The following is an 11529-nucleotide window of genomic DNA, read 5'->3' on the forward strand; positions in this document are numbered from 1 at the left end:
ATTTCTGAAATTCATTATTAGTCCAAATTCCTCACAAATGTACTCCGTAATATAAGTGAAGGTATATTACAAGCTATTTTTAAAACGCATATTTTCCAATATAGTACTATATTATATTTAATACAATATATTATCTCAAGAATCCTTGGTATGTCATTAAGGACATAAGTATGATGCCCTTGAGTGGAAAGCCACGAACAACAGCTGAAATGTTGCTACACATAGAGAGGTAATTACAAAACCATTTGTTTTCTGCTACATGTGTGTTGTAAGATACCTAACACTCGTTTTCATCTTTTTCAAGAAGTTCAGTGGATAGAAACCGTTATCCGACTATACATAAGTGCTACAACTTTAAAATATATATTTTAAAATCTATAATTAATACACAGATATGAGATGTATTACACAAAAAGCTCCGCAATTATTGTATGCTAAACGAGTCGGAGTTAGGAATCTTTTAACGGAAAGAAAGTGTATGTCTAGTTTGGTAATAATAAATTAGTTTAATTTTTCCATGTCATCGTTTTCATTAAACTTTGACCATAAACGTGTACACCGGTAAACTCTCGAAATAAACATAACATAGAACATCTTCAAATTTAAATACAAACTAAGTCTGTAAGTCTGTAACTAAGTCTTTTAAGTCTGTACGTCAGTTTGTTTTCGAGATATCGTGTGGACAGACAGAGAGTCAGACAATCAAACAGACAGAACCGATTTTTTCCAGCACGTTGAGTGATAAGCTAATGATCGCCCAGCAAATTAAATTTAAAATTTGATAAGTTAAATTTACTGCATAAAAACAAATTTGTATAAATGAGTGGTTGTTTTAATTATTGAAGGCAGTTGTAAGACTATCCCTTTTTGTACACAACCCCCTTCAGTATATTTATTGTGTTTTCTATTCATATAAATAAAGAGGCGGATTGATTTGAATAATATATTTTGGTGTATCGATTATCGATCGAATGAATAAAGCCTTGAAGAACAAAGAAGAACAAATAGTATTAACCTAAATATTGTGCAAGTTTCTATGGAAGAATGGGGTGGCTTTTACCACCTAACCCGAGGAGCATGCGCCTTGAGAATAAACAGTAGAAGACAGTTCAATTGTTCCCTTAGAGGTGTATCAATTAGTTTTTGTACCTATATTTCAATAGAATCGATCACAACTAAACATTTTTATGAAAGTGCGTTTAAGTTAAATTTGTTATAGTTTACTTATTTGCATTTACGGTTTCCTACTGTGATTAATAGTAAAGTTAATACGTGATGTGCGAATTGTGATGCAGTTTTTTATTAATTAATTTTATTATGCATTTTCAGTAATCTTCGAGTTTGACATAGTGCGTAATTATGTTTAGCTGTACTGTCAACTGCGTGTATTGTTTGTGTTATGGGTTGTTTTCAAATATGGGGGCATCATAACCTAAAAATCGATACTGAGGGTGATTCACAGACGGGCCACCAGAGTGCAGCAGCTGACCGAGGGACGATCAGCTGATCGACATGGCTGCCAACCCGAACAATCCGACAATCCGAGCCGACTGTCAGGAGTGTAAACGGCACTTCCTGGCCATCGCAGCCGTCGTGGTCTGTCTGGCCGGATGTCTGTTGGTCCTAAAAGTCGACAAAGAGATCATCGTAGATGACAAGTAAGGATGTCACGCTCTTGAACACATAGACGAGAGAACGTAGTCATCAAAATTGTATTTTCCTTTTACTGACTTTGAATCATATCAAACATATTTATTAATACTGGCCTCCATAAACCTGATTTTCAATGGAACAATAAAAATTCATAGGTTATGCCAACCTATATTATCGTTCAGAATAACTGTTTTATGCTTCACATACTAAAATTGAGTAGCTAACAAACAAATTGAAACTTGTTCAATTGCATTTTTGTTAAGGTGCTGTTAAGTTGGAAAACTAGATTTTTAGCTAAGAAGCGCTCATTGTAATTGGAATTAATTTTAGAACTTATAACCTATACACTCTGTCTGATACATTTCCATGTGTCAAGCGTAACACTTTTAATGGTTACTCAGGAACAGCAAATAAAAAGTACATCAAAATGTGATGGATGGGATTTGATAATCATTTACGTATTTGAGTTACTAAAAACATACCACGTTCAGGAAAAGCTCCAAAAATGTTCATCATTCCTTATAGGTTCTTAGCAAAGCTTATCAAAATATATGTTAACGGATGGTTCTAGATTGACTTGATTAATATTTCCAAGCTCAAAGCAAACAGCTAATGCAAACATTTGATCAACTGTGCTACATAGTAAGGAGAATACGGAACTTCGGTAACTAGGGAAACTCGTGCACCACTATGAAAGGAAATTCATTAGTTTTATAAATTTTATTTAATCGGTGTGGGGACTTACTTATGAGAGAGCAAATAAATAAAAAAAATTAATCACCTATCCGATCAGTTTTCCACACAAGCTCTGTGCGATTTAGATAATTGTATATTTAATCATAATATTTAGTAATTTTTTACTTAATATCTTAATTGTTAACTAATTATATACGGCTTCATACAAGTATAGAACAAATAAATACAAAACATACTGTAAGTAATTTCATTCTAGTAATATGCTGTCAATACCTTCAATGTAAGTAAGTAGCGCCTGGAAGTTTGTCGCGGCAATATAAATACCGCTATAAAATTGCCAGCCAGCGCCTTTTGTTCACCATTAATATATATTATATATATTATTGTATCTGAGATAAGGAGATTTTTTTGGAAATTCTACAACCTCAGAATAAGTATTTAAGATTCATCTATACCAGACTTCGGTGCTATAGTTTTTTGTGTAATACACTGAACCAGCCTCACCCACTCAATAAATTTACATTTAAATCATAACATCTTTGCTGCTCGTCATGTGACTAGAACATTAAGAATAACGATATCAATCGCCACAGTCCACTTAAATAAATTATCTAAGTTTGAAATAATGTATGACTTTGCTAAATGTGTGCTGACTAAATATAAAGTTTACTCTGCACCGAAAATGTTCTTAAAATATTACAAACTGTATTATTGAAATCAACGTGATAAATCGCCTAAAAGAATAATCTACCGAGAGCGTTAAACATTAGAATTTAAAAAACCCTGCAATTTATTTTTTTTAATTGTGCTGGATAAAATTGAGTATTATTAATATGGTTTGTGTTGTACCACAGTTGGTTCTACAATAAAAATACTCATGTGTGCAAAGAAGAAATTTATAATGTATCGTTATAAAAATAAGGACCTTGTTCTGATTTGGTTTTTGTTGTTTTGTTCTACATTGGCTAACATTTTCTCTTTATTTATCTGTCTAAAAATAATCACTCTAGATGTGCCTCCACAATAAAACTGTTCTCACCCAGGTAAAATCAAGAAAACCGTTCAAATTAGTGTCACTACTAGCAGGATTTATCACAAAACTGTAACACAATTGTGTGTATTTGTTTAGCACAATTTCATCATAATATAGGTGGTTTTTATAAAAACTGGGTTATTAAACCTTCTTTAGAGAATGAACAAGTTTTACAGTTCTTGAAATTTCTACAGAATAAATTTCCTGCCATGAATTCAATTTTTATATCCAAACATTAAATGTTATATTATTGGGCTATTATTGGTCTGACTTAAGAAGTTTTCAAAGATACTTTATCAAGCATTTTTATGCATCTAATAATGCTTGATAACGAATGCGTTCCTATGAATGAACGCTTGTTAGATCCTGAAATAGTTACATACAAAACAAATAATTTTCAGTGTAACAGTTAACCTGTTCGTCCTGACACAGGCAGGAACCAGTGGTGGCTACAAAGCTAGCGGGGCTCGTGCTGGCTAGGGGCGGAAGTAAAGGACTACCAGGAAAGAATTTGGCTTTAGTCAACAATCATACTCTTCTAGCAAGGGCTGTTACAGCAATGCTTCACTCCAATTGTAAGTGTTCATAGAATTTTTAATTTTATTTTCATTGTGTTTTTAACTCCCCATGCTCTATAATCGTTGATGTTATTGCTCAGTTACTTAACGATTTCTTTATGAAACATGATAGATTCGGGCTAAGTAAAACAAATAACCCAGTTAGGCAACCCTACCTGATACAATAAGAAATATAATCATGTTAGGCAATATGATACTCAGTGTAACACAAGTCGAGTGTTTTCACACTGTGTACCACAGCCAGTCTCTCACGCCTCATTCACAAAGAGCCTTTAATGAGCAATGCAGGGGAAATGTCAATAGTCAAATATTTATTGCGAAGACAAAAAATAGTTTTGTTTAGCAAACATCAATTATCTAATTATTGGCACCTACACAGGAATAGAGTCGATGATACAACCATCAGACCGGTCTAAATTGAGATTTATCCTTCCACATTACCCATCGTTATTAATGAGCCTTAAACAAAGCATTCACCTACACTATAAACTACATTATAGTCAATCTGAGGGACATTTTCAAGCATCTGCTTCATAGCTGCAGTTAATATAGGTTTTGTTCCCTCTGTCTATGTACTATACTGTTGAATTCGATGGATCAAAATGATCAATATTTTCTATAACACTCATCTTAAAAGACCTATGTTCGACCTCCTCTCCAAGCTTCTCTGGGAATACGAGATGGTTTGCTCATGAGCTGGACCGTGGACATTGACTGAGGAAATTGTTTTCGAACTTCCTGGGCACCATCGCTATCAGCTGTGCAAGGCAAATGTGTTTTTAAAGATTCACACATGAAAATTACTAGTGTAGAAATCAGAAATTAAAACAATCTAAATAGTAACACACCTTTAAAAACTCATGCTATCTACACCATATGTGTTATGCAATTTAATGTAATTGTTTTTATCCCAACTATAATAATTATATTCTTATGAATATATTTCATATGGCGTAAACGCTAATCCAGTTACACAGTCAATCATTTGGCTAGGGTTGAATGAGAAAGCAGCTAGTCTAACTGGTATGGTAAGTTTCCTTTGAAACTAGTGTAGATGGGAGAGGTTTCATACGTAATATATAAATATTTAGCTTGTACAATAAATTAACAAAACGAGTTTCTCACACCTTTATTATTATATTAATCTTCTAATCCAAGAAGATAATTGAAAGAATAAAAAATTGCAAAGAGAAAGCTGTTCGTTTTTAGAACATGGGCGAATTAATAAATGGCAATTTACCTTGTACAAATCAATTATAAAAGTAAGCAGTATGCATAGTATTTAATTTTTTTGTAAGCGAGATTAAAAGTACGATTGGTCTGCTACGCACTTTGTAAGATAATCCGGAAAAGAATGATTAAAACCATCGTCCTATTCACTTGTCCCACTTTATTTTTCTTTTCTTAAGTAGCTTCTTCTTTTCACTAGTTTAGCTTTTCACTAGTTTTAAAGTTTAGCTTTAGCTTGAACTTCCCCGCAAACCTGAAACTAGTTATTTGTTCCTTATTTTGTGTTTAGTCGTATAATGAATTTAAAAAAACAATATTTGCATTTTAGATTCTGTCCTGTTCTCTATGAAACTAATCCTGGTACGAAAAAATTACTAATTTAATATTCTAGTACATTATAAATATTTAAGAATATTAACTTATTCAAAATTAATAAATTGGATCAACGACAATGATTTGTCTAGAAGTTAAAAATACTGTTTACTCGGTAATGTTACAATTATGACTTTTGTAAAAAAATATATTTTGTATTTATAAAGTTAATCAGATTTTTTTTCATATTTTAAACAATAAAGGCTCTCTCTATCTAACTTTTTAATACTGTATATCTCTAAGGAAACATACCATTCAAAGTAGCTACTGGATTGCTTAAACCATCCATGATTTATCATTTGTTTATAGAATGATATTTAACATTGTATGTTGGATATCAAGAGCCTAATAAAAATTCACCCTTTAACACTTTTGTACTTTTTATTTCTACAATGTACATTTCGGATTCGAAGAATCCACCTTCAGGTACTAGTATTTGTTTAATAAATAAATGAATTAAACAAATAATCGAAACAAATTAACACATATTTTAACCGACTTGGAGGCTAAATTTTGTATTTATTTATACATGATCAATTTATATAGCTTAGAAGTCTATCAAGTAGTAAATTTTTTGTTAAAAATTCTTTGTCATTTAATAATTAAAATAATCTATAAAAATGAAATACCAAATTTTTGCCACAAGGTAGTTAAAATATATAATTTGGTTCAATTATTTGTTTACTTTATTTATTTACCTTAATATACAGTACCAGAAGATGGATTCTTCAAATCTGAAATGTACATCGTAGAAGTAAATCGTACAAAAGATTTTAAAAGTGTATTCTTCTTACTTTATAAAACTTTTCGAGCCTACATTACTAATATGGCCTGAGAAAGTTTTTTCATCCTTATTCCGATGGTAATATGTAATTCTGGACTATTTCTCTTCCTTAATTTGACGATAATTTGGTGACAGGTTTTGATGAGATTTGGGTATCAACTGAAGACAAAGAGATTGCCGAGGAGGCGCTACGAGCCGAGGCCAACGTCCACGAGAGGCCGAGGTCAGTCGCCGAGGACAACACAACCTCAATAGAGGCTGTGAGAGAATTCGTAGACAGACACCCAGGTCAGTCCGAAAATCGTGCAAAAATATCAGTAATAATTTCAGTTTAAAAATTGTCTTTACAACTATTTTTCTTCTTTCAGACGTAAAGTTGGTAGGCCTGGTGCAGTGCACGTCGCCCTTCATCAAGGCCGAATGGTTGCGACAAGCTTGTCTTATGATTGCGACCCAAGGCTACGACTCAGTCTTCTCCGCAACAAGGCAGAAAGGGTTGCGGTGGAAACCTGCTGAAAGTATGCTGCAAATATTTTGGCTTAGTTATTATTTGGGAAGTGGAGAATGGAGGTATTTCATAAACGTATTAAGGTATATGTCCTTTAAAATTTTACGAGGAACTCAGTATCTCAAATAAACCTTCTAATAATCTTTTTGCGATGAAAATTTATCACTGTATTGATCAAGGCCTTTTGCAGCCGTAACTTATTTTCTAGATTATAAATCTTATTATGGGATTTTTAATGTATGTAATTTTAAATAATGAGTATATTTTTGCACAGAAATAAACTAACTAAACATATTTAATGTATCGTTAAAAATATTGTTTGACTTTACATTTATTTTTATATTATTTACGTAGAAATTTATAAGATAAAGAACTTCATTGACATAAAAGAGAAAGTTTCAGTATTTCAAAGAAGTTGAACATTTAAACCAAATTTTTCGTTTTAAAATTTAATAATAATTGTTTCATTAACAATTATTATTAAATTTTTTTGGTCTTATTAACTGTTTTATATTAAATATCTATAAAAGGAATATGGATAATGATTTTTTGGGCAAATAGGCTATTTTGAGGATTTTTTTCTAGTCTAGTCGATGAATCAAAATAATACTCGCATTTCTTATTAGAAATAGTCCTGAAAAAAATAAAGTAAGTGTTTTATTTACCCATGAATATTGAAGTTGTTCATTTCTGCAATCGATCAAATTCGTAGCGAGAGAGGGGTGCAGGTATTTTTGACCAACTCTATAATAATGGTATCTACCATAAAAATATGGCTGCCATGTCTTCCACCAATGCAACATGTCACTGATTTTATGCAAATAATGTATCTACATAACGTTATCTAGGCAAATGTGCTCTCCACAGGTAATTATTGTCTTCGAGGTCAAAGAATGTTAGTTTCCCCAGACCTTAGGGATCATGCCTCATTTCCCGGCTTCGACTGTAATTCTTACTCCCGACTGGAAGTATCAGTTATTCTAAAGTGACACTATATAAAAATGAAATTCAAAATTCCCTCATGGTTTAAGGTCTCGATAGGAAATGATCCCACAATCCTCTCTAACGATCCTGGATATACTGTCACCCCGGAAGGATAGCAAAGATCTTTTAGATTTAAATACGTTGAGGTTTCCTCTATTCAAGGTCAGAATATGAATATAGACATAACTACAGAGAATAAGTAGTTAATGTTTTGATTGTAAACACCTAAAAAACTATTACAGATGGGACAGTGAAGGAAGTGAACTTCAATGCAAGAGACCGTCCACGAAGACAAGACTGGCATGGGGACCTGGTCGAGAATGGGATGTTCTATTTCGTAACCACAGATCTGATTAAACAGAATAAGCTACAGGGAGGAAGGTAGGTTATTGATATTCTAATTTTTATATATACACGTATTACAAGTCTACCACATCTTGAATACACGTAATCGAGTGATAAACTAAAGTTATCTAATCATTAGTTTTTTCTTTTTCAATAAAGTTTTATTGTAGTTTTGTTATAACATATTTTAACTATTCCAGATGTTAGTTTGCTAAACTATGGATGGAATTAGTAACTCAATTCAAGATTTTTGTATAAAACTTATTCTATATACAAAATTTTCAATCAGCCTTTAAGTATGTAACGAACTTTGCAATTCCAAAGTAAGGGAAACAAGCAAAACAATGAGACTCTCCAATAAGAGATAATAGTCTTAAATCTGTGTACATAAATTTAGTCTGCCAATTCAATAAAAATTAACAGTATAATACTGTACTAGAGTTTCCAATAATAGATTGAAAAACTTTGGCTCTCAGGGTAATACAATAGTACACTTCCTCAATTTAACATGAAAAAAGATTTTTAATATGGTCTACACTTAATATTCCAAGCTGACTATTACAACTATTACAACTTACAACTATTGCAACTTGACGGAAAGTAGCAGTATATTTCCTAAACCATGTGTCGCATATCCATATGTGCAATTTAAAATAGTTAATTTTGACATGGTGGACTCAAAATGTTGGCAGAATATGTCAACTATGACCAACTAAAATATCTGCTAACCAATATTGATTGACGATGCTTTGTCATCGCATTTGAGAAAACATTGGAAAAGTACGGAAAGGACATTAAAACTCAACTTATACAACTATATCTTAATTAAGGACCCGACAGAGCATTCTTAAAATCGTGTCTTAAAGGATCGTAGGTGCTTCAAATTTGGTAGTACTTCCTCTCGGTTCAAGAAAGGGTTCTATTGATTTTTTGGTCCAATTGTCAAGATTAAAGGTGAAATTAAAATTCGAACACTTTTACATTGTTCTTAATGGTGACCTAAGTAGCAACGTTTAGTCATGTGACATAAGAACATGTATGATGTAGTTAACCTGTCTGATTAGTTGACAAGACTTTCGTTACATTCTGTAGGGTTCTTCAGCACTCCGTTGAATTGGTTTATTAGACTACAATTTATCAAACTTTATTCAATCCAATACCGAAATTAAAATTACAAACAAACTTTGATACACTGCTATACTTCAACGTTGAGAATAATAATAATTTTAAGTAAATTAACTTTAAAATTAACTTACGTAAGTTAATTAGAAATGAATTCTGAATACTTGCATTTTTCAAAATACCCGAAATGCATGTATGTTATGATAATTATAAGAATTATTGATGATGTATCCTTTGACAGGATCGGGTATGTGGAAATTCCTCACAACTACAGTCTTGAAGTTGACACCCCCCTCGACCTCGTCCTGGCCAGGGCTCTTGCCCCCATCTTGGACTCTTCGCTGTACACTCCTGAGACAACGACAGTATCTGAGTAACATGTTGCTCCAATGGGATGTTTCAAGAGAGGATTTGTAAGGGTGGGAAGGGGTGAGTCATAAGGGTTATTCGTTTTCAGCGTTATTTTTAATCAATTCATAACTCTTCCCACCTATTACATCCCCTCCTCACCCTCCTACGTGATAAATACGAGTACTTTATTTTTACTTGTTTTGTCCAGTAACACCATATCTTCAGTCGAAACTACGAGGTATTGAGGTTTGAATTTAGGGTTAGGGTCGCAGGACTGCTTGGGTGGTTCTTATTCTGAAGATAATCAAAGTTCTTACTCACGCTCTTCAGGCCTGCACATAATTTCTACTTAAGGTACATGTTTGACCTTCAGCTCGATTAGGATGAATTTGTGTTTGTAAATATCCAAATGGGGATTTTAGTAAACACAATTTCTATAGCTTGATTAGGCCCACTGTAGTATGCTTTGTTTGACCCGTTTCCTGTATTTTGTGCTGAAAATAAAAATTAGCTTACGAGCTACGGGTCGAGACAAAATATTGTGAACTTTTACGAACATGAGAGAAATATTTTCGGTAAAAACTATGAATCGATAAAAATATTCGAAATAGAACTCCCCTTAAGCACTACTATACAGGAATATCGTCGTTTTGTCGTTATCTATATTAACTCCTTGATTGTTCCCCCTTTACCAACCCTCCCCTTCATGGAAGAAATGGTTGTTTTCTGTGTAACTCCTGTTGTAAAAACAAATTTCTATGAAATATATCTCAGTTAAGATAAAACGATTACGTCAACACGCTGACAGCATACTTATTCAGCATATTAATCATTTTTCTGTCCATTTGATGTACTATGGAATACCGACCAAGCACTATAGACTTAATTTTGAGAATGTTTTCATGTTTCAACTCAAGCCATGTTCTTTGAGTAAAACATGAAAATATTTAAAACTTGCATAATACATTCATCGGTCTGTCTTACTATGCTGAAAAGTATGTCACTCAGGTTTGAACGTAATCGTGGTAAAACATAAAAACAACATTCCGACTCCATTAGATTGATCAGATCAATTCTTTCTGGAAAAAAGCATAACATATTATTATGTATGATGCCTTTTTCTACGAATATTTTTAGAATTACAATCAAAAATGTGAATTATCTCTCTAAATTTTGACAGTAAAATTAAGACCACATTTTTTAAATTGAAGGATCATAGAGCTAAAATTAACCTATAACTTGGATGAAATGATTCAATCAGGTTTGAAACAATGTGACTTTTGCAGTTATAATGGGGAAAGTTTTTTTAATATTACGAAATCTCACTCAGCTCATTATGTTTTGAATTTATTCATTAATAATACTAGGATTTAAATTTTAACACTAACTAAACTCAACTACTTTTTTGTGAACATCGTTTCAAATTATACCTTTGTGCTTTAATTTATGACCAGATCAGTAGATTCTATAGCATTAAACAAATAAAATTGCATTAAATTGTAGTTTTTTAAAATCAAGAATGATTTGTAATTTAAAATAAGTAAGTTTGACTTATAATAAATCAATACTATTGTTATGTTATTTACAAAGTGGTTTCATTCACAATCCCCTTTAAATTGGACTTTAATATTCCTCTCCATAATCCTAAACTCGAACTCTCAGTTTGATGACTTGACAAAATGTCTATACACATTTTGTTAAGAATACAAATTTGCAACAGAGCCTTTTGTGGTTGTATTTAGCCACAAGATGCGACACGATACCTGCGGCTCTCTCCCACTCTGATAGACCTGTGGCACAAGGGTAATGTTTCACAATGATGAGGAGCAAGGAGCAGTGACCATCGATTTTTCTCTATCCTTTTAACCGTATT

At 32.4% G+C, this 11529-nt stretch overlaps 1 protein-coding gene across 1 annotated transcript; it reads left to right on the forward strand.

The window, feature by feature from the left end:
- The first annotated feature begins 1091 nt into the window (after positions 1–1091).
- On the forward strand, positions 1092–11239 carry LOC124354424 (N-acylneuraminate cytidylyltransferase A). Its single transcript, XM_046804869.1, has 6 exons — positions 1092–1658; positions 3815–3957; positions 6482–6634; positions 6715–6864; positions 8081–8219; positions 9547–11239. The coding sequence occupies exons 1-6, from the start codon at positions 1513–1515 to the stop codon at positions 9680–9682; spliced, it is 867 nt and encodes a 288-aa protein (XP_046660825.1). The 5' UTR covers positions 1092–1512; the 3' UTR covers positions 9683–11239.
- Positions 11240–11529: the final 290 nt, after the last annotated feature.

Source organism: Homalodisca vitripennis, chromosome 2, assembly GCF_021130785.1.
Source record: "Homalodisca vitripennis isolate AUS2020 chromosome 2, UT_GWSS_2.1, whole genome shotgun sequence".
Lineage (NCBI taxonomy): Eukaryota > Metazoa > Arthropoda > Insecta > Hemiptera > Cicadellidae > Homalodisca > Homalodisca vitripennis.

Bases quoted from the DNA above. Each gene is read 5' to 3' on its own strand.
- LOC124354424 (XM_046804869.1), top strand. From the start codon at position 1,513: ATGGCTGCCAACCCGAACAATCCGACAATCCGAGCCGACTGTCAGGAG. The intron at 3,958-6,481 runs GTAAGTGTTCAT...ATTTGGTGACAG, and splicing joins AGCAATGCTTCACTCCAATT to GTTTTGATGAGATTTGGGTA. The intron at 6,865-8,080 runs GTATGCTGCAAA...AAACTATTACAG, and splicing joins GCGGTGGAAACCTGCTGAAA to ATGGGACAGTGAAGGAAGTG.